At 39.8% G+C, this 22,924-nt stretch overlaps 1 protein-coding gene across 1 annotated transcript; it reads left to right on the top strand.

Moving 5' to 3' along the window:
• The first annotated feature begins 2,063 nt into the window (after nt 1–2,063).
• Nucleotides 2,064–21,149, top strand: ppl (periplakin). Its single transcript, XM_018744251.2, has 22 exons — nt 2,064–2,364; nt 8,768–8,867; nt 9,277–9,431; nt 10,213–10,333; nt 10,474–10,599; nt 10,750–10,791; nt 10,965–11,126; nt 11,239–11,346; nt 11,486–11,581; nt 12,353–12,475; nt 12,561–12,707; nt 12,914–13,065; nt 13,162–13,265; nt 13,371–13,528; nt 14,226–14,404; nt 14,487–14,625; nt 14,732–14,925; nt 15,071–15,221; nt 16,381–16,464; nt 16,566–16,682; nt 17,977–18,069; nt 18,158–21,149. The coding sequence occupies exons 1-22, from the start codon at nt 2,312–2,314 to the stop codon at nt 20,831–20,833; spliced, it is 5,280 nt and encodes a 1,759-aa protein (XP_018599767.1). The 5' UTR covers nt 2,064–2,311; the 3' UTR covers nt 20,834–21,149.
• Nucleotides 21,150–22,924: the final 1,775 nt, after the last annotated feature.

Genomic DNA, 22,924 nt, shown 5'->3' with positions numbered 1-22,924 from the left:
GTGTGATTGAAATCTTTCCAGATTTTTTTCTAACATTCGAACAGGAAACCTAAAGCATCAACGAACTGGATATGTCCATTCTTTTTCTGCGAACACTGGCCTAAGGCAAATCCCCAAAAACCACTTTAATTTTAGTATTAACATTTTCTTTGCTGATGCTTTTTTCAAAGTTACATAATTATTGCCAGATATATGGGTGATTTTTACAGAAACAATTTTACGGAATATACAGTCGTGTGGCTTGAATGGGTGTCCTTTGAGTACAAGGCAACACATAAAATCTTTACACTGCACAACCAGCTGCACCACAGTCATTGACTTGTCATACGTGGCACAGTGGAGCAGCAGGTGATTCACAGGTACACTATTTACCTGTGGTGTCAGGTCTAGGTTTGTATGCAACTATGTTCGTGTGGAACTTAAATATTTTTCTCTCAATGTCAGGCAATGATCAACCGCTTCAGAAGTCTTCCCTTCTGCTCAAACCACATGAGCGGTCCTCAAGATGACTTTAGTTTCACCTTACTGGGCCTTATCCCTAAGTCATTTGTCTGCTGATTCTGGGATAGGCTCAACCCTGACCAGGACAAGCAGTTACTGAAAGTGAGTGAGTGAGGGTCATACAGTTTCAGTGCAGCCAATGAGTCTTACTCACACTCAGTCTAAAAACACAGAAACATGAAGGCATTAAACTGTTTTTTGTAAAACCAGCATTGAGAGAGGTGTGGGTATGAATTACCTCTGAGGCTCTGCTGAGTCTTTTTTAAGTGTTACTAACTAAGAGCTGCCCAACAACCTGGCCTAATTAAATATGGTCATGCCACCTGACCCTGTGATTCTTAGATTCACTCATGCCACAGACAGGCAGAACCTGTCACACAGGTGTAGGTAGGGCCCAAGGCATGTACAGCATCCACACCCTGTTGTTTGCAAGGAGTGGTCAAGGGACCAATTCCAATTCATAAGGGATTCCACAGCCAGGACTCTGAAGACATATTTTATAACTATGTTTTCTCGTCAGGGTCCCCTAGCATCATTCTTCCTGGCACACTCTTTATGGTCAGAATAATCAGCATCAGGATAGACCTGTATATTAAAATAAGAACTAATTATCTGCCAAGGTACCTTTAGCGAACACTGAAATCTACTTTCATTCCATGCGTGAATAACTAATAAGCAAAGAGTCCCTTTCGTTTTTTGTAATAAAAATTGTATACAATGGAACCCTTTAAAGTTACGATAAAAATGTGGAGCAGAAATGTATGTGGTACTCGTATACTTAATATACTGACAAGCTGCACACACTGAGATACATCTTGAGAACCAGGTGTTCGCAAACATTAATATACTTCTTATGCTTACTTTGTGGTTGTGGTACGAAAGTGTTGTATGTATTTATATGTATTATGAATATCTATAATATAGAATAGGCCTAAGTATGGCTGTCTAATTCTTTAATAAAAATTACTAGTCAAATAGACAGAAATAGATAAATTTCTGACACCTGTGTGATTTTTTTTCTCCTGGTATGGTTCACAACAAACACTAAAACTGAACACTTACACGTAATTGCCACATTATTAGGTCACATTAATATTGTGCTAATAGTTAGCTGTAACTCAACAATTTATTGTATTTTACATTTGTGTGTATCTTAAGGATTGTTTACCCTGAGCCCGCTTGGCAGGAAGGGTGCACTATAAATGTAAAGACGTGAATCATTGTTACGTTATTGTTGTCTTGCCAAGAACTTCGAAGAAGGGGCTGTGGCGGCACAGCAGGTTTGGCTAGGTCCTGCTCTCTGGTGGGCTCGGGGTTCGAGTCCCCCCTGGGTGCCCTGCGACGGACTGCCGACTGGTGTCCCGTCTTGGTTGTGTCCCCTCCCCCTCCAGCCTTGTGCCCTGTGTTGCAAGGTTAGGCTCCGGCTCGTCGCGACCCCTGCTTGGGACAAGTGGTTTCAGACTCTGTGTGTGTGTGTGTGTATTCTGCCAGGTATTCTTAGCGTTAGTAAAGAAGAACATTGGAGCAGTTAGTCGTAGCAGCGCGCACGCCCACGAGCCGATAGGCTGCCAGTGCGCACCACCCAAGTTCAGGGAGGGAGGAATCATGCAGCCTTTATTTTGCTCTACGTCAACTCCCATCGAGTGCATTAACCACTGTGCTGCACCTTGGAGCGGCGCGTGTCGTGTGACTGGGGACGGCTCGCGCTGATTAGTTTTACGCGCAGGACGTGACAGAGGAAAAGCCGGGATTCTGTTGCTGCACTTCTCGACGACGGCATCTGGGAAGAGAAAGGGGGTGAACTGCCACCATGTTCAAGAAGAAGAGCTCCAAGAATAGCGTGACCATCACGCCCAGAAACAAGTGAGTGGGGAGTCAATCTGCGTTTGTGCACACATCTGCTGATCTGGGCTAGTTTGGCTACAGTTGGAGCTGCTGTCTTAGTTTATCATGCACAATCTGGATCGATGCCTAGCTATTCGGTATTCTGTCATTATTACATTAGGTCGCTACTACTTGCTTGCAAGAGTTGCGCGATTGAATCTAATACCTATATATTCGTAATAAACTAAACAGGAAGAAAGCGCACTGCACGTGCAGCAGAATGAAAGACGAAACACAAACTAGTCGCGTTGAAGCCTCAGTATTCAGAATCGGACCGTTTCTCAAACTCTGTCTCGACAGAGGGGTGTGTTTGCAAAGCAACAGGTTTGGCGAGTTGTGCTCCGTTGAGCCGCTGACAGCTCGCGCTCAACTCTCATGTCCCCGAAGCTGCGCGCGGCCGTTTCGCCCCGAGCCAAACCACGCCCTTCTGTGGCGATGCGCGCTGACTTCTCCCATGATCCGTCGGTATTTTAATAAAATAGCAGAAAACAAACTGAGTTCTATGTTGTTTGTTTTAACTCTTCATTTCATCTTTATACAAGAGTAGCATTGGGGATCTACCGCCGACATTCCAGTGAATATAGTAAATGTGTTGTTTGTAATCTGGCTAGCAGGTACATCATTACGTGATTTGTTTTGCAGATGCTTAAGCGACTTAACACTAGTAGTGTTATCACACACCTTCTAGCCGTGATTTACTGCTAGATACACTACTACTTAAGTTACAATAGGTCACTCATCCATACATCAGTGGAACACACACACACTCTCTGTCATTCACACACGATGGGTGAACCTGAACTGCATGTCTTTGGAGTGTGGGAAGAAACCGGAGCACCCGGAGGAAACCCACTCAGACACCGGGAGAACTTTCAGACTCCACACAGCCTGAGCGGGGATCAAACCCACGTCCTTTTGGTACACCTAGGCAACGTGCCACTCACAATTCATGTATATTGACACTGTAAATAGCTAAATACTGAAAGGTACCTTGCAGAAATGCGTTAGCAAAAAGCTGGTAGCGCTTTATTTCCTACAAGTTAAGCCAGTTTGAAAATAGCGCGGTACCCCAGAAACCAAATGCTTTGTCCCCATTTCATGCCATTTTCATTTACGGTTTAGTTTCTATTTGTTGAACTGGGAGGCAGTTTTCTCTACAAGTTGACATTTTCACATTGCATTTTATAGTCTTTAGTCTACACTATGTTATAATTACAGGTTATATGATGGATTATAGTACACGACACACAATATTGTCAGGCAGTTTACTGTGAACTTTGTAGTTCACATTAAAAGAACACTCATCCTAAGGCAGGGTCGCAGTGCCCCGGAGCCTATTCCTTTCTGTACTGCTGTGTTAGTGATGCGTTCACATGGTATCTGGGTCCATGGACTTTGAGTATTCCAAAGGACTTCTACCGTTGTCTTTGTATCTGCCTAACCACTTCGTGTTCCTCTTTGCGGGTATCCATCCCTCAACCCAACTGGCCCTTCACAGAAATCATATGAGCTGCCAGACATCAAGTTCAGACATGTCATCCTGAGTACCTGCTGGCTACAACTGTAGTATCTGGATGTCTTAAAGAGTACGCCACCGTCAAGTAGTTTGATGTCCTTTCTGTTCTGTTGTATCAGTGTAGCATCAAGTGCAAAATGCAAGAGAATTACCCATATAGACAGTATATGTAATATATGCAGTCTTGCACAAATAGTATAGAATATATTAATACTAGGGGGGCGCGGGGGCGCGGTGGGTTGGGCCGCAGTCCTGCTCTCCGGTGGGTCTGGGGTTCGAGTCCCGCTTGGGGTACCTTGCGGTGGACTGGCGTCCCGTCCTGGGTGTGTCCCCTCCCCCTCTGGCCTTACGCCCTGTGTTGCCGGGTAGGCTCTGGTTCCCCGCGACCCTGTATGGGACAAGCAGTTCTGAAAATGTGTGTGTGTGTGTGTGTGTGTGTGTGTGTGTGTGTATTAATAATCCCTCCAGGGAAATATGTTAATTAACAAACTCACAATTTTATCTAAAAATAAGCTTAAACATATTTGGTCTTCACAGATGTGTGTTTTGCAGAACATTTCCTTTTGGCTTAGGACTTTATAGAACTTTATAAATAGAAAATAAGATACAACATTGACAATGCTTTGGGGAACCCATGCTCAATATTTGTTAGCACTGCCTTTGGTCAAAATAGTTGCTCAGAATAATCAAGTGCTTTCTCTAGTCATTGGTGAGCTGCCTGCACCTCCATACTGTCAATTCATCCCACTGTCACAAATTCAGACATCGCCTGTCGCACTCTTGCATAGAAAACAAGTGTTGAAACGGCATGTTTCTGAACATTGTTTCTTTGCTTCGGTCTAGGATTCCTAGCACAGCCAAAGTAGGATTTGCATGCAAGTGCATAATCACTTGTGGGTTTTCTGGTGCATGGGAGGGCATATCAAACACACCTTGTGATGGTGCCATGAGTGAAACTGCAGTATTTTCAGTGTGATGCACAGTCTTAAACAGGCCTGTCACTGAAACAAAAGTGGACAGTTGCACCTTATGTAACATTCTACACGTTGCACTCTATAATTATTGCATGGGACTCTTACCTCTCGTCAAACTGATCATTTTAAATCCTATGTTCTTTGATTATTGTAGAGAAAACATGAAATAATGTAATGCGAAATTGTACTACACATTCATTAGTTTACTTACAAAGCCTTGTTATCTGTTTGCTAATATTAAATTTATATGCTGCTAATGAAACTGTTAATGGTTATAATGACACAATATTTTTTCTTTGCCTTCCATTTGATGTACTGTATAGTATATGGTGAAATGCCTGTGTCTATGTTTTCATAGTTTCTTCTAAAATTCTTACTCAAAAATAAATCATAGCACTAAAAGAAATGTAGACATACCCTTTTGTCTAAGTAAACTGTGATGAAAACAAATGTTGATCAGATAAACAAGGAAAATTGTATTAATGATGTAAGGTGACTCGTATTTCTAGTGTATCAAATTTATTCAAACGTGCAAAGTATGCAAAAATTCATAACCCTCCAACTGAAAATTAAGTTTGTACTTAACGCCTGTCAAAATTTTTCCCAGAAATGGTTTTCCAAATCTATTTATATAATTTATCATATTAAACTGCTGCCTTAATAAATTATCTCTTTAAGTTCCATTTGGATATATTAAGTTATGTGATTTATGAATTCAAGTGTTGTAAATTACATGATTAAACATTTTCACTCACCACAGTAGAATGCCCCAGAGGCAAGGGCAGGCACTGATGCTGGAACCTGCAGAGGTTTATTTTTCTGCCTTTAGTTCTGACTGTAGTTTTTTGTTTGTTTGTTTTCCTCTCTACTGTTGCTGCTGGCCTCATCTGTTATTTAATTTATTTGTTGTAATTGTAACCTTGGAAACTTATTTTCAGTATTTCTGTATCACTCTGGTGAGGGAAGCACTCCATTAAATTATTATTTTTTATGTGGGGCAACTTAGATTTAAAAAAGGTGCATTTGTGCAGTTTTCTGTGACTGAAATTGGTGGGTTTTATTTTGGAAATGAATTAGGCTAAGCATGAAGGATAACCATATTTGAAACAGAAACATTTCACTCTCAGTGTATAAGAAATGTTAATAAAAAAATAATCTAAATGACACAGAAAAAGATTCAGATGTAGACATTGCCACAAAAAATGCACATTCATTCAGACCAAGGCTTCTGATTTAGTGACTTTTTCTTGAAATGATTAATAATAACTTTATACACAATTTTAAAGTTACTGTCTTGACTGAGGACGTGAATATCCTGAATGCAAAAGATTGGAACATTTATTTTCATAATTTATTTACTTACTTAAATGTAGTATAAATTAAAAGCATTAGTGTTCAAATGACATATGTTTGAAATAAAATGCAGTAATTTTAATATTTATGGTAGTCGTGTTCTTTTTCATTTTCCTGTGTTTTTTTCAGTTTTAGAACAGGTGTTGAACTATAATCTACAGTAAATGATTTATCCTGGATTAAAAAGAAATCTTCTAAGCAACTGAATAATGACTCTTAAGTACTCTTTACATGGATACAATTGCAAATTAGTGTGGACTTTATGTTGGCATATTTTTGTAACAGCATGATTCCAAAAACTGCCATGTCTTCACAGCTATTAAGGCTGGGCCAACTCAGGCCTGCTGATAAGGCAGAGGCAAAGAAACCTGTTCTTGTGTCGCACCTTCTTTTATGGCCCGTGTAGAAAACCCTGCCGTGTCCACAGAGGGACTGTCGTCAAAAAGACCGGTACAGTGGTCTTGAACTTAGGTCTTTTCTGAGTCTGAGATGGGCAGTCGCATAATCTTCTGTGGTTTAAAAGAGAGATCAGCTGGTCATAAACATAGAATAAAGTAACATAAAGCAAGGCAATAGAGAAATAAGGAGATGGGAAGGGGGAAAAACTATGTTTATCGACAGTGTACGTTGTGGTTGTTAATCTACTATCTCCTGTCTGATTACCAATCCTTTTTGAGTCATATGTGCAATTAAAAATGTGAGTCATCGGCACAGGTATGTGCCTGGGAATTGCAAAAAAGGGAATCTGAAGTGCTGGTGTCTCACAGCAGCTTAACCACTGCTGCCAACTGTAGCCGTGGTTAATATTATTTACATTTATTCGTTTAGCAGACACTTCTCTCCAAAGGGAATTCCAACAAACTCTCTAGTGTTTCAGCCCACACACCTTATTCACTAAGGTGACTTACACTGCTAGTACTATGTACACTACTTACAAAAGGTCGCTCATCTATGCATCAGCAAAACACACTGTCTTGGTCACTCACACACTACAGGTGAAGCTGAATAGCATGTCTTTGGATTATGGGAAGAAACCCACACACCCAGAACATGCAAACTTCTTAGAAACCAAGCGGGGATCAAACCCCTCTCCTTTTGCACCACCCCGGTGCTGTGAGACAGCAGCACTACCCACTGTACCACCATGTTAGCACAGCTCAGCTTGCATTTACTGCTTTGTTCTCAGTACACTCACTCCCGTACAACAAAAAACCTACTACAATGGCTTATAAAAATATTTACTCTTCATCGCACAGGCTTATTGTTCAGCATTTTTGCACGTTAGTCGTTTTACTTTTGTGACAGGAATTTTATTTACAATTTGTTTAATTCTGCATAACATGCAGATACTATGCTGATTTCTTGTGTGAATAAATATGCATTGAATGTATATAGTTAGAGAGGGCGCAGTGGGTTGGATCGAGTCCTGCTCTCTGGTGGGTCTGGGGTTCGAGTCCCGCTTGGGGTGCCTTGTGATGGACTGGTGTCTCATCCTGGTTGTGTCCCTTCCCCCTCCGGCCTTACGCCCTGTGTTGCTGGGAAGGCTCCAGTTCCCCGCGACCCCGTATGGGACAAGCAGTTCAGAAAATGTGTGTGTGTGTGTGTGTGTGTGTGTGTGTGTGTGTGTGTGTGTGTGTGTGTGTGCGTGTATATAGTTATGTCTCATTGCATTTTCATCACTATTTTATTTTCAGATATTTCTGTCCTCTGCATCACAACAGTTGAAGTGTGAGCTGACATTTCACAGTGTTATTGTGGTTTGCTGAGTGAAATACATGACTAGTGACTTTGAAAACTGTATTTCTTTATATCATAAACATCTGTGTGAACCAAACTATCAGTGTCCCTCACCAGGTTGTTAGCTGTGATTCGCCATTCCACAAGCCCTTATTGATAACGAATGAATCAATAAAAAATTAAAACATTCAAAGACAAACTACAATTAATAATTTATGTTAAAACAGTATATGTTGACATTTGTTCATATCAAAATGCCTTCAATGTTGTGTTTTAATTTAAGCTTACTTTTTTTTTGTTGAATCTTTTTTCTTCTGCTAGAAATTGTGGTAATTTGCATAATAAGGTGAATTCAGAGAACAAACTAAAACACTTTTGTAAGGAATAGTGTAATAGTGTAAACATAATTTACATGTACAACATATAACATCATTATATTTTGCTAAGGATAACTTCACCCAGACTGATACATAATATTCCAAAAGCATTAAATAAACACACTCATCGCAGGTTAGATAACTAATACAGGTGTGTATGCATCTTTTTAAAGATTTTGATAGGGTTAATGAACTAAATAGTATAAGAGCTTCTTTTGTGATTTTCATACATATTGAAATGTTATTGCTTTTTAAGAACTGTGTACAAAATGCCTTCTAAAATTAGATCAGTTTACGGAAACAAGTGTTTATGTCTGAGGTTCAAAACAGTAATGCTTCATAATCTGAAGTGTATGTCTTTGCGGCAGTATGTCACCAAAGACCACAAATACTCAAGTCATAATTTTTCACTTATGCCTGTACAGGATGACCAACATCGAGCTGTCTGCACTCATTGAGAAGCTGCAGAGGAATGCTGACAAGGTGGAGAAGAACATTTATGAGACAGAGCAGAATCTGAACAAAGTATGTACATGGGTGTTATTGCTGTTTAGTTTCACGACCTTTACTTGAAGCCACTTAACTGGATTATATTTTTGTATACCTACAAAACTTATAGTTATTATAGGTTGAGTGCATTGCACTTTAAGAAGCTTTGAACTGGCACAAAATGATGGTTGCGTAGTAGTTAGTTTGACAGCAATTTGTAATTTGACATTTCAGGTCATAATAGTCACATGTTAAAATGTGAAAAATCTTATACTGTGAAAATCCATTTAAATTCTTAGTAACAGCTAAGTAATAACTAGGTGTGTATTAACAATATTTGGATATGCTATCTGCTAACATTTGCTATGCTACCTGCTCACAGACAGAATTGGATTTTAGTAGATTTCTGTAATGCTCACTGTAAAGTCTATGATTCTGTGTGCAGGATGTGAATAAGATCAATGAGGGCAAGCAGCCTTTATATCAGGATGACACCAACAAGAGGATCATGAATTCTCTGGACTTACTGAAAGGCCTGGATGAGGATGCTGCTGAAGCTACTCGCCTGCATCACCCACAGGCTGAGATGATTGAGCAAGAGTGCGTCTGATGTGCATACATAAAAAGGCAGTTCAAAAACTAAAAGATCATGCATTTCTGCATTATAGTTGGTTTGGGATACTTCATTCAAAACAACTAATGCAGTGTTGCTTGAATGTACATGAAGCCCATAGTATCCTTTAGTTTTATCAAAAAATCATTATTTAATTAGAATCAGTCTTTCTCATCTGACATAATAGGCATGTAATTACCCTTTCCATATGTTTCTTTAGAGGAAATCATATACAGTATGTAGTAGAAGAAATAGTAGTAGTAGTACAGGTACAAAACCAAGTGAACCCCAAGTTTGAATTGGTTAAACCAAGTAGATAAAGATAAGCAGGTGTGCAAATCACAATCCTTTATCCCTTTTTTTTTTTAGTTTACAGATTTAAGATTTAGATTTTCTAATTAGAAAAATTACACTTCATAAAAGAATAATTACCACCCCTATAGAGTTGTCATACATTCAAGCTGCACTGTTGACATATATAATTAGCATTGAAAAGGTACAACTGTCTGATTCTCACCTCTGCCTGTAGTACCCTTGAGCAAGGTACTTACCCTAATTTGCTCCAGTAAAAATTACCCAGCTGTATAAATGGCTCAATAATTGTAAGTACCTTAACACTGTAAGTTGCTTTTGGGAAAAGTGTCAGCTAAATGAATAAATTTAATTAATCAAAACAATTCTGATAATTTACAGAAATGCCAAAGTTAATGGAAGTTCTATGCAAGAAGTAAACAGCTAAAGCTACTGTTTCTCTCTGTCTTGTCAAAGTGTAAAGCAGCTCAGGACCAGAGTTTTGAAACTCCGAGACGAACATGCTAGGATATACAACCTTACTCGCTCGGAAGGGCTCCCTACCGTTGACTGGGGTCAGATCATGGATGAGAAACAGGTGAGAGGGACCCTCCTCCTGCAACAGCAGATTCATTTGTTTGGTCTTTGCCTACCAGTTGCCTTACTTCCGCCACATGGCAGTGAACCTGTTTGCTGAGGTGAATTGATTGAAGCCTTACATGTGTTTCTATTTAATAGCGGAATCTCAATAATAAAAGCTTTGGGAATGATTTGCCCACGGTTGAACAAGAAGTGGAGGAGCACAACATCTTCCATAGTGAAGTGGAAGCTCTTGGACCTTACATAGCAGAAGGCGACGACAAGGTGACCTTTAGAATCAACAGATTTGTTCTTCAGCAGTAATTGCATTGTCAAAAATCAGGGTGACAAAAACTTCTGTAATCCATTTTCTTCCACTTCACATAAAATTTGTCATTCTACCATGATGTCATCTGTGTTTTGTTTACATTTCAGGGTTATTCTAGTGGCCTTCAGATAAAGTATAACAAGCTTCTGGTAAGAATGGCTGATTTCCCTCAGTCCCAGCAGAAATTCACTTCACAATGACCTGAATAAAATCCTTTGAGTTCAACAGACACAATTTCAGGCTCAGTAAAACCAAATGCTTTAATGTGACTAGATGGGTAAGGAGGAAAAGTCATTGCTTGCTTTGTGTCCCTCATCCCCAGAACAACTCAAAGGAGCGTAAACAGCACCTCCTTAGTCTGAGGGACTACATGCAGCGTTGCACCAATGAGCTCTACTGGCTGGATCAACAGACAGAGGAACGTGTAAACTACGACTGGAGCGATGCAAACCTGGACTACCCATCCCGACAAAGGCAGTATGAGGCAAGGATCATACGTGAAGCTTTCTTCAAAGATCAAAACACTGAGGACAATTGGTTATTGTTTTAAAAACATGGACAAAATTCTAATATCCTGTGTGCTTATTGCCTAATAGAACTTTGTCACCAAAAGTCTGGAATCCAAAGAAGCCATTGTAAAACAGCTGGATGAAGATGGAGATAAACTTATTGCTGCAGAACATCCTGGAAAAAATGTTATTGAGGTATGATATTTGTTGTGTTGTGCTACACTGAGAGTACAGACTATGAAAATCAGACTGTGTATGTGCTCAACATGGTGTCATACATCGCTTGAAATGATTAAAAAAGCATATTCTGAGGATTCAAGTTTTCATCCTGTAGGCCCACATGGAAGCAGTGCATGCTGACTGGAAGCAGTACCTCAATCTGCTCATTTGTGAGGAAAACCACCTCAAGAATATGGAGGAGTACCACAAGGTACGTATTTCAGCCTTTGTCCTTTTACCACATGTGTGTTTTGGCAACATTTCATGTTGCCAGTGATCAGTAACTGTTATGCTGTGGTGATGTCATTTAAATTCACCAACCACTGAATTAGGATTGCCTGCTATGTAACCCTTTATAGGGTTTTCCTGTGTTCTAATTACTTTTGTTAGGGTTCACTGACATTTTTATGCAAATGTAACAAAAGATATTCAAATAAGTCTAAATTTCCCTTAGTATGTATGAGTGCCTGCTGCTTTTAGTATTTTTTCAACCACAAATATTACTGCTGTATGTACAGTGGCTTTTTGTTGGATAAATGATTCTGTTAAAGAAAGGACTATGTTTTCAAAGCCAAGATGAATTATTGGTAAATACATAATATCAGTGGAAATGATGACTGTGAATGATAAAATTAGCCCTTACGTCTTTCTTTAGAAAGTGTTCCCAATTTAAAGAAATTAGGTTATTATTTAATGGGGCAGATCGTAGCATAGTGGTTAGAGCTGATGCCTTTGGACCCACAAGTTCAAATCCTACCTCAGGCTGTAGTACCCCTTAGCAAGGTACCCTAAACTGGTCCAGTAAAATTACCCCAATGTATAAATGGCTAATAAATTGTAAGTAGCTTAATACTGTAAGTCACTTTGGAAAAAAGAGTCAGCTAAAGGAATTAGTGTAGCTTAAAAGAAGCCATTTCACAGAAAAGTGGAAAGCTTTTTCGTCATATTCCTGAAATATAACCAGCCTTGAGTCCCACTGCAGTTCTACAAAGATGCAAGGGATACCCAGGAACTGCTGAAACGTCTGGACACAGAGATCACACAGAAGTACAACCCTGACTTCAAAGACATATACCAGATGGAGGGCCTAATCTATGATTTGGATGTGAGTTTTTCTGAGGTTATTAAGCTTCCTTGAAGTCAATGTAGAGGCATGGACATGTTTACTGGACATCTGTGTATGTGAGCAGGACCAGGCAAAGGCGATGGACCGCTATGATGAGCGCGTGAAAGCCCTGCAGAAGAGGAGCCAGCAGGTGCTCCCCCTGAAGTTCCGTAGGGAGACTCCTCAGAAACTCCTTCCAGTGGTGGCTCTCTGCGACTTTGACACGGAGGGAGTAAGAAGCTTCTTTTCATTACTCTCAATCTGCTATTTGCACTGAACAGCCTACATGAGTTAACACAACTTCCATCAATTTCCCCTTTGGGTATTCCAACCTTTTTGTGATCCATGGCATCCATTTTCCATCCATTCTTCTGCCTCAGAATATTGTTGTCATGTCTCAGATCGTTGGGTTACATCTCTGTGTTGACTCCAATCCAGGACCAGATTGTCCGTGGTGAAAAGTACACCCTCCTCAGGAATAATGGGAGCAAGTGGGACATAAAAGATGCCACTGGACAAAAACTGTCTGCTCCAGCTGTCTGCTTTATAATCCCTCCAACTGACCCAGATGCTGTTTCCATTGCTGATAAGTAGGTCCCTGTCACTGTTTTTTGGAGGTGGTTTTGTCACGTTATGAAAATTGAGAAAGCCTCTTTTAATATCCATGTTTCAATTGTTGCTTGCAGACTTTCCAGCCAACAGAAGGCCCTCAAACAAAACATCTCCTACAGCAAAGGATCCCTGCAGAAACGCCTTGATGAACTTAAGAGAGATAGCTCAAGTGGTACCGGTATGTGTCCAAGTAAACAAGACCATGCTCTTGTGTCAAAAACGATGTGAATTTATAAACCGCAGCATTGTGCTGAAGATCTGCTTTCTTCCTAAACAATGACAGATAAGCAAGAGCAACAGTGTCGCCAGCTGATGGCTAGTCTGGACAAGGTGATCAATGACCTCGACAAGCAAGAGAGGGAAATCTATTCACGTGTGCGCCCTCCACTGGAACAGAACCGCCCATTGCAGGACAGCACAGACAGGCTTCAAGACCTTAAGGTGAGCTTCCTTACCTCTTTCCGTTTCATCTACTTATACAATTCACTTTTGGTTAAGTGTTTCAATTAACCTTTCATATTCTCCAATTTTTACTGCATTTTCTTTTTACTAATTAAAACTACTTATGCCTTACCATGCTGTTGTATCATAATAACCTAATAACCAACCTGGAAATATCTGAGAGTGCACCACATAGCAACACTTTTCTGGTGAAGGAGAAACTTTACATTTGTTAATTGTCTTGCAAAGGTTATGCCATGGAAAAACAAAGAAATTGGATCATATTCTGGCTCACACTTGTACTCCCAAGATGAACTTCCAAGTTCACTTGTGGTCTTGGCTATATGTAGTACATTCAATGACTTCTAAGGCTTGCCACCATATGCAAATTAAGCCTTATGTAATGCACAAATTGTATTTCTCTGAGATATACGTTGCTTTGGAGAAAAGCATCTGCTAAATAAATAAATGCTTGCAACTACAACAGTACCATGTAGTGGCCTGTTTTAGAACCTTCTGACTACTGCCTTTTGTCCCCAGTGGTCTCCGGATGAGCAGGCTAAGTCATTTACTCATAGCTGAAAAAGTTCTTTGCTGTTTTTAATATTGCAAGTTTTAAAGCATTGTGTATATATTTAAGATTCTGTCTCAGATATTGAATTAGACCATGATAGTAATGAGTATATTTGTTTTGTAGGATATTAAGGCTGCTGTTTGGAAGATAGAACCAGAGAAGTCCTCCAAAGTCCGTGAGGCTGAAACTTTCCTGACCTCCAACCCAAAGTGCAGTAGTTCCCCACAACTCTACTCCAAAGTGGATGAAGCCAACCAAAAGTCCGACAAGGTCAACTCACTACTGAAACTCTCAGAGGACAGGTATGAACATTTTGATGTATTGTCAGACTAGAATGCTGGCAGAAAACATTTAATAACGACAGAGTGTTGTCCAAAATTGCAGACTTCAAGATTCCAATCGCCTGGACAATTCTCTACAGAATGGGAAGACTCTGTTGTCTACCTATGAGAACAAGTTAGCTAGAGAGGAAGTTGCACCCTCTGATCTGAGCTCCTTGGAAAGAGCACAACAAGATCTGCTTGTATGTTCATACTCCTTTTTTTAATTGGAAGTGGGGAAGATTACTATATATGTAGCACAAAGTCCTGACTCTTAAATTTCTGAATTGATTACATTTGATTCCACAGGCAATGTCCTCTGAGCTGAAAGCAAAGAAACCTGTCATCCTGGAGGCAGAGCAGAACCTGAAGGCTGCCAAAGGCAGCGCTGAGGTGATGGCTAAAAAGCTACAGGAACACTGTCCTGACATTGAGCGGCAAGAGGCCGAGGTCAACAAGCTCAGCAAGCGTTACGACAACCTCAACAAGCAAATTGATATAAGGTGAGATTACATACAGGAAATAAATATACTGAGCAATTCCTCCAATGTGTTATACCTTTGCATTTTCTCAAATAGTTATACTTCACAATAGAATTATACATCCTTTTTACTAGTAGCATAGAAATTCACAATACTGTATTCTTAGATCTCAGAGCCTTCAGAGAGCCAAGCTGTATTACACCAACTATCGAAATGACTACGATAATCTAAACAACTGGCTTTCACGAGTGCCAAACTATGAACCACGGGAAAGTGATGATGCCAGACAAGTGGAGGCAAAACTGAAAAACCAAAGAGTAAGTACTTTTAACAATCATGTTTTAAAGCTCATCTAAGAATTACCTACTATATATGTATACCTATAAATGGGCATACTTTTGAAAGATGTGTTTTAAATTTTAGCTGTATTTTTCTGTCCATCATACACAAACATACTTATATAAAACCTGCAAGTTTGTAGCGATGTTTCCATATACAGGTAGCTCGTGCTATGCTACACCACTGTATACATCATTTTGCAAGATACATCATTTGTTGTTTGTGACCATGGCTAATTATTAAACACTTACTTGTGGACACAGCTAGAAATACAGACTGATGCATTTTAAATGAAAGGTTACAAAAATAAATTTTTAATGGAAATAAAGAACGTTTACAAAATAGTTTTCATCTTGTATCATGGGAAAATTTAGTGTGGGGTTGCAGGTATGTATATTTTAAAGTACTGTATGTGTTTTCTGCAGCAGTGAGAGGATGCATTTATTTCACACTGATTTTGTATGATATTAAAACAATATTTTTGTTTTGAAACTTTTTTCCAAAACTTTACTAAATGTGAGTGATGAGATAAGTGTGAAATTGCCTTACTTGCTTATTGTCCCCTCATTATAATATCAAGTGTTGTTAATGCCAAAAGCCACTGCTCTGCTGTATTAGTGTTGTATTCTGGATGTTTTTTTTTTTTTGTTATGGTGGAGGGATGCTATGGCCTTAGTCATTAGGGTGACAGTTTGACAACTCCTTCCTTTTGTATTCAGAAGGAATTTTTTTGTCTTGCAAATTTTCAGCATTGAATTTCTGAGAAGAAATTACCTATAGATACATACTCTATACAGTGGGTCCAGTGGTACGGTGGTGTGGTGGTGCAGCGGGCTTGGCCAAGTCCTGCTCTCCAGTGGGTCTGGGATTCAAGTCCTGCGTGAGGTGCTTTGTGACAGACTGGCATCCCATCCTGGGTGTGTCCCCTCCCCCTCCAGCTTTGTGCCCTGTGTTGCTGGATTAGGCTCTGGTTCGCTGTGGTTTCAAACAGTGTGTGTGTGTGTGTGTGTGTGTGTGTGTGTGTGTGTGTGTGTGTGTGTGTGTGTGTGTACATACTCTGTCTATTGTTTAAATTTTTTTCAGCATTCTCTAAAATGGTTAGGAGAAATGTAAAAATTACTTTTTATCCTTTTACAGAACCTTCTCTCTGAAATTGCAAGGAAAGAATCTGAATTAAACAATGTTTCAAAAAATGCTCAACTGTACCAACAAGCAGTCAAGGTAATGAAAACAGTGCTTTGCAGATTGCATTACAATGCCTGTGATTGGTGATGATGCCTCACTGGAAGTAATTTATCTCTGAATTCTTAACATCTTTGCAGGATTATGAAACTGAAACTGGGAAATTTAAGTCAATTCTTGACCTTGAAGATGGTTTAATCCCACAGACCTACAAAAGGAGCAGAGTGGAATCCCCTGCAGTTAAAGTCCAGCATGAGGTAACAAAAAGTCAGACTGAGTTCATGCTGGGGTATTTTAACTGTCTGAATTCAAAGCAAGTTCAAATTTCTAATGTGCTTATGTGTCTTTTTAGAGATTCTCTTGCATCATGATTTACTTTGCCTATCGGATCTATAGTTATATGAAAGGGGGGTGCGGTGGCACAACGGGCTCAGCCAGGTCCTGTTCTCTGATGGGTCTGGGGTTTGAGTCCTGCTTGGGGAGCCTTGCGATGGACTGGCATCCCGTCCTGGGCGTGTCCCCTCCCCCTCCAGCCTATCGCCCTGTGTTGCCGAGTTAGGTTCTGGTTCCCCGCAGCACCGCTCAGGACAAGTAGTTTCAGACTCTGTGTGTGTGTGTGTGTGTGTGTGTGTGTGAGAGAGAGAGAGTTTTATATGAAAAAGAAAGTACACTCTCTTTCAGTTCTACAGTTTTTTTATATGTATATATCAAGACATGAGAAGAAAAACATCTGGTCCTCAACAGGTCCAAAAATTGGGCACATCTAACCTCAGGGGACAAACACATAATAGATTCTACTGTCATATATTTTCACAAAAAATTAGCCGTCATGTAGAAGCCATATATGGAAAAAACTAAGTACACTCCCGTTCTGCTGTTTTTTTGCAGCAGTAACGACTTTCAAGTAATCATCTTCTGTATGTGTTTATCAGTCTCTCATTGTTTTGGAGGAATTTTGTGAATTTACTTTTTCACAACACCACCTCAGTTCAGTGATGTTTGAGAGTATTTATTCATGCAAAGATCTTTGGAAGTCCTGCCTCAGCTTCTCAATTACAATAACCAAGTCAAAGTCCAGGCATCAACCCAACACCTCAATTTTTTAATTATTTAGCCATTCAATAGTAAATTTGTTGGTGTGCTTGAGATCATTGTCTTGTTGTATGATGCAGTTTTAGCCAAGCTTTAACTGTCAGACAGGTGACCTCACATTTGTCTCTATAATACTTTGGTATAAAGACGACTTCGTGCTCGAGTCAACGACTGGTAGATGCCGAGGTCCTGTGGCTGCGAAATAAGCCAAAATCATCACTCCTTAACCACCGTGCGTGATAGTTGGTTTGAGGAGTTTGTGCAAAGACCTTATGACCCTTCCCAGATTGATGAGCAGCAACAATTGTTTCTCTAAGTCTGAAGGAGTGTGTACTTTCTTTTTCACATAATTGTAAGTTCAATAATTTACTCAGCAAAAAAATTTTTTGGTGTATGTTTTCTACATGCTTTTCCTAGTAGTCCAAATCTTATTAGAACTTGGGTTTTGTTTTCAATTAGGAATCTGCTATTGAAGCTAAGTTTACGGAGGTAAACGCTGTGAATAAACAAAGACTACAGAACCTGGAGTATGCACAAAGTCTTTTGAATCAGGTAAGGTAATCACATCATTTCCAGTTGCCAAATGGTGAAGAATTATACCATAGTTGTGCATTTCCTCAATACAGTGCTTTTTTTGCAGCAACCAGAGATCCTCGTAATGCAGCAGAATGTTCAGTCTGTGAGAGCTTCACCACCGGGCGAAGAACGCTGGAGAATACAGAAGCAACTTGATGATGAGATTCATAGGAGGGAGCAACTAGAAAAAGAAATCCAAACAATTCAGACTGAAATTTATATGCTAGAGGGCCAAAAACCTCAAGACACAATTGTCAAGAAGGAGGTGATCAAGAAGGTTCCTGATCCACAACTGGATGAGGAGATCCACAAAGTTCAGCAAAAACTATCAGATGAGCAAAGAATAACCAGGGCTCTAGAGAGTGAACTGGAGACTCTACGTCTCAAACTGCGCGGTTATGAGCGAGAAAAGAAAGAAGATGCACAGCAGTACATTGTTAAGGAAGTGCTACGCATTGAGAAGGACAAGGCCCAGGAAGAGGAAGTGAGAAAGCTGAAGGAAGAGCTAGAGGAGCTCAGGAGACAGAAGATAAGCAAAGAAAATGAGATCACTGTGATTCAAAAACAAGTCACAATGTTGGCACAGGAGAAATCTAAAGAACAAGAGGTAATCACAGAGGAAGAAGTCGTCAAAGTGCAAAATGATCCACAACTGGAAACAGCATATCGATTACTGCTAGAGAGGAAGCAAAAAGAAATAGATAGTCGAAAACAATTGGAAGATGAGCTTCGATTCCTTCAGGAGAAACTGAAGAGGCTGGAGAAAGAGAAGTCCATTGCTGAAGAAAAGATTTCCATTAAAGAAGTTCTGAAGGTTGAAAAAGACATTGCATTTGAAAGGGAAGTTGAAAATCTTAGGCGAAATTATGAAGATGAAAAGGCAAAACACAGGTCCTCTCAGAGGGAGAAAGCAGACCTGCAGAGGAAGATTTCCAGCTTGGAGGAAGAGAAGTCGAAAGTCATCATTCAAGAGAAAATGCGAGAGATTGTTCGTCCTGATCCAAAAGCTGAAAATGAAGTGGCTAACCTCCGCCTTGACCTCATTGAACAGCAGAGAAGATACAAAGATGCAGAACTGCAGCTGAAAGCTCTTCAGGAGGAACTGAAGATGCTCCAGAACAGGGGCCCACAAGTTGAATATAAGGAAATCATTAAAGAGGTCATCAAATACAAAACGGACCCAGAGACTGAAAGGGAACTGGAAAAACTCCGGAATACAATTGTAGACAAAAGTCATCAAATTGAGAAGGCAGAGATAGAAATTCGACAGTTAAAGGGTGAGATTCAGAGGTGGAAGGACACAAAACCTCAAGTCCAGACAAAGGAGATACTGAATGAAGTTCTTAAGTATCGTGAAGATCCAAAAACCAAGGAAGAGGTGGAAACCCTCAAGAGGAAGCTTGCAGAAGAACAGAAGAGGCGATTGGAATTGGAGAGTGAGAGGGCCAGCAATGAGGAAAAGATCAGACTACGAAAGATAGACCTTTCCCAAGTGAGAGAAAAGGTTGTCCAGCAGGAAGTTGTGAAAATGGAAGAAGACCTGGTTCTGAAGTCTGAATGCCAGACATTCTCTCAGAATATTATCAATGAACAGAGACAAAAAACAATCCTTAAAGAAGAGCTTGCAAAACTCCAGTTACAAAAGTCAGATCTGGAAACCCAACTACATGAGCTTGAGCAGGAACGTAGGGCTCGTCGAGAAGCAGAATTAGAAATCCAGAGGTTGAGAGTCCGCCTCAATGACCTTGAGATCAGGGACAAGGAGAATAGAGAGAAGGTGACAGTAAAGCAGAAGGTGGTGCTTCAGCAGGATCCCCAGCAGGAAAAGGAACACTCCATCCTCAAAGTACAAGTGGAAGAGGAGAGACATAAACGAATGCTGCTTGAGAAAGACCTTGATATTCTTTTGCAAAAACAGGTGACCCTTGAGAAAATGGAAGTGCGAGAAAAAGTCGTCCGTTCAGAAAAAGTTCAGGTTGAGAAAGATCCTGAGGCTGAATTTGAGATAGAGAGGCTCAAGAGGAGCTTAGAGGAGGAATCAAGGCGACGACGTGAGTTGGACCAGCAGCTTACTGACCTCAACTCCAAGTTGTCTGACCTGGAGTTCACAAACACTAAGTCTTCGAAAGAACTTGAATACATACGTGATGAAAGTGCCAAGCTGCAACAGGAGAACCAGAGATTACAGAATGAGATCAGGAAACTGCAGGCAGAGATCCAGATTACAGTCAAAGAGACCAAGCAGATTACAGAGTCTTCACCAATGGAGGTTGGGAAGAACCTGGAGCTGAGGATTTCTTCTCTTCAGAAGGAACTCGCAGACCTGAGGAGCATAACCAGTGAGAAAGACAGGGAAATAGAGAATCTCCAAAAGAATCTCTCTGCCATGAGGATTAAGAGGGAACAGAGGGAGAGCCATCTCAGACGATCCATAGTTGTCATTGACCCAGACACAGGAAAAGAAATGAAGCCAGAAGAAGCATACAAGGCTGGCCTTATCGAGTGGAAGATGTTTGTAAACCTTCAGAGTCAGGAGTGTGACTGGGAAGAAATTACTGTTAAAGGCCCCAAGGGTGAGTCCTCTGTTCTTCATGACAGGAAATCGGGGATGAAGTTTTCCATTGAAGATGCTTTGAAAGCTGGTAACATCAGTGACAGACAGCTGCAGCAGTACCATAACAAAGAAATCACCATTCAAGAGTTTGGCTTGATGGTTTCAGGGAGAAAACAAAACAGTTGAAAGAATATTTTATGACTGGAGCTAATGTAAGTGACTTATCACAATTTTTATATGGTGTGAGTTGACAGTTCAATATTGGTATTTCTGGCAAAGTTTATGGATATATTAACTTCTTTCTTTCAAGCTCTGGATATTAACATGTTTATTTTTAGATGCATACATATATGCACAAAATTGTTTCTTTTGTCAAATCCTGTAGTACTCATGAATGAGATTTAATTCTTTTGTTGGGATAAATAAGTCAAAATTCACCTTTTTGGGTACCTTCATATAACACATTGTTCAGAAAAGTAAAAACATAAATTAATAGCAGGAATTTTGTGTGTGTTTTTTTTTTCCTTAAATAAGCAATTTTTTTTTTTTATTTCCTCTGCTTGTGTTACTTTTTTGGCTTCCATCATAAATGTGCCTGGGGATCATTTTTAAACTCACTGTACTAACCCAAAAAAATGTATTTTTCATATGAGGTATGAAAATAAAGTATTAGTTTTGCCAACTAGAGGTATAGTGTAATTTCTTCACTTAATATTCTAAGTAAAAGGTAAGCTGTAAAATATTTTTTGAATGAGTTATACTCTTAACATTAAGTGTAACTTTAAATTGGCAACTTGTATACTCCCTTGTATAGTGTACTTACTGGTATACTTGTATAGTCCCTTTTATACTTATGTTGATTTGAAGTGTTTTCAGGGCAACATAGATTTGCAGGTAAGGCACACTATATCCCAGTCAAAAAGATGCAACTGCAACCATAGGATAAAACATTTTTACATATATTATTTAGCAGTCCATCGGAACAGCATGTCTTACAACTGTGAGGTGAAACTGATGTCATTTAAGGGGGAAAACACAAACCCTTCAAAACCACAAATCTAAAACTCTGGGCCAAAGTCTCATATAAATGGCTTCAGAAAAATTAACATCCCTGCCCACTAATACTTCAATTCTTCATGCTTTTTCAGCGGGTAGCTGAGTCTTACAAAACATTCATAAAATTTCATAAAATAGATACATAACTTAAATAGCAAAATGTCCTTCAAAGCAATTTTGTACATTCTGTACCCTGTGTCTAGAATAGTCATGCCTAAACATGCCCATTTGAGTTATGAGTATTTCATTTTGAGATTTGACTTACTGCCCATTTCCTCATATTTACAAGGATCTCATTTGGATTTGTGTTGCTGGGTGAGGCTCCGGTTCGCCGTGACCCCGCTCAAGACAAGCAGTTTCAGACTCTGTGTGTGTGCGTGTGTGTGAGATTTGGATTATGTGCACCTTCTGACAGCTGTGATGTGAGACATTTACATTTCCAATAAATGTGTTGTAAATCCTTTAGAATTACCTGAATTTCTGCATTTATTACTCATGTAGTCTGATCTTCAAGTAAATCACAATAATAGACAAACACACACATCTATCAACGTGGAGCTATAGTTGTAGGATGCTGAATCCAGCATCCATGATTGCTGATTCTTTTTACAGAGTTTTGAGTCTAGTTGTAAAGATAATGACAGAAAGTGAGTGACTCACAACTACATGGTACATCATTGTAGCAAGCAGTGTTCCACAATTTAGGGGCCTGATGGCTTTGTCACCCATAGTCTTCATACAGGTTTCCAGGACTAAAAGCAGCTTGCCTTTCAGTGAAAGGAGAGTGCAACTTGGCCCATAGTTATTGAGGAGAATGGCAGTGTAAGGTGGTGTCAGACCCTTGAGTGCTTCATAGGTTTAAAGCAGTATCCTTAAGTCACTTTTATATGCGATGGGTAGCTAGTGAAAAGATTGAAGAATTGGGATAATTTGGTAGAATTTCTGGGAGCCGGTGACATGCAGCATTCAGGACAAGTTGAAGGTTTGAGATGGTGTAGACAGGGAAGTGAGACAGCAAGGAGTTGCAGTATTCAGACCTAACTGGAACATATATAAGCATGAAGGCACGAACCAGGTTTTCAGTGTTCGATCAAGAGAGACAGTGCATTTTTGGAGAAATTACTCAGTTGCAGGAAGCAGGTCTTTGTAACTCAGTTGACATAAGATTTATAAGGCAACTCTACACTGAAGAGCACTCAGGATTAGGATTCCTTGAGGGTC

The sequence above is a fragment of the Scleropages formosus genome, chromosome 3 (assembly GCF_900964775.1).
Source record: "Scleropages formosus chromosome 3, fSclFor1.1, whole genome shotgun sequence".
Taxonomy (NCBI): Eukaryota; Metazoa; Chordata; class Actinopteri; order Osteoglossiformes; family Osteoglossidae; genus Scleropages; species Scleropages formosus.
Note: the sequence above shows the minus strand (reverse complement) of the source record. Positions and strands in the feature narration are given on the sequence as shown.

Bases quoted from the DNA above. Each gene is read 5' to 3' on its own strand.
- ppl (XM_018744251.2), top strand. From the start codon at position 2,312: ATGTTCAAGAAGAAGAGCTCCAAGAATAGCGTGACCATCACGCCCAGA. The intron at 13,266-13,370 runs GTATGTGTCCAA...AAACAATGACAG, and splicing joins AGATAGCTCAAGTGGTACCG to ATAAGCAAGAGCAACAGTGT. The intron at 14,626-14,731 runs GTATGTTCATAC...TTGATTCCACAG, and splicing joins GAGCACAACAAGATCTGCTT to GCAATGTCCTCTGAGCTGAA.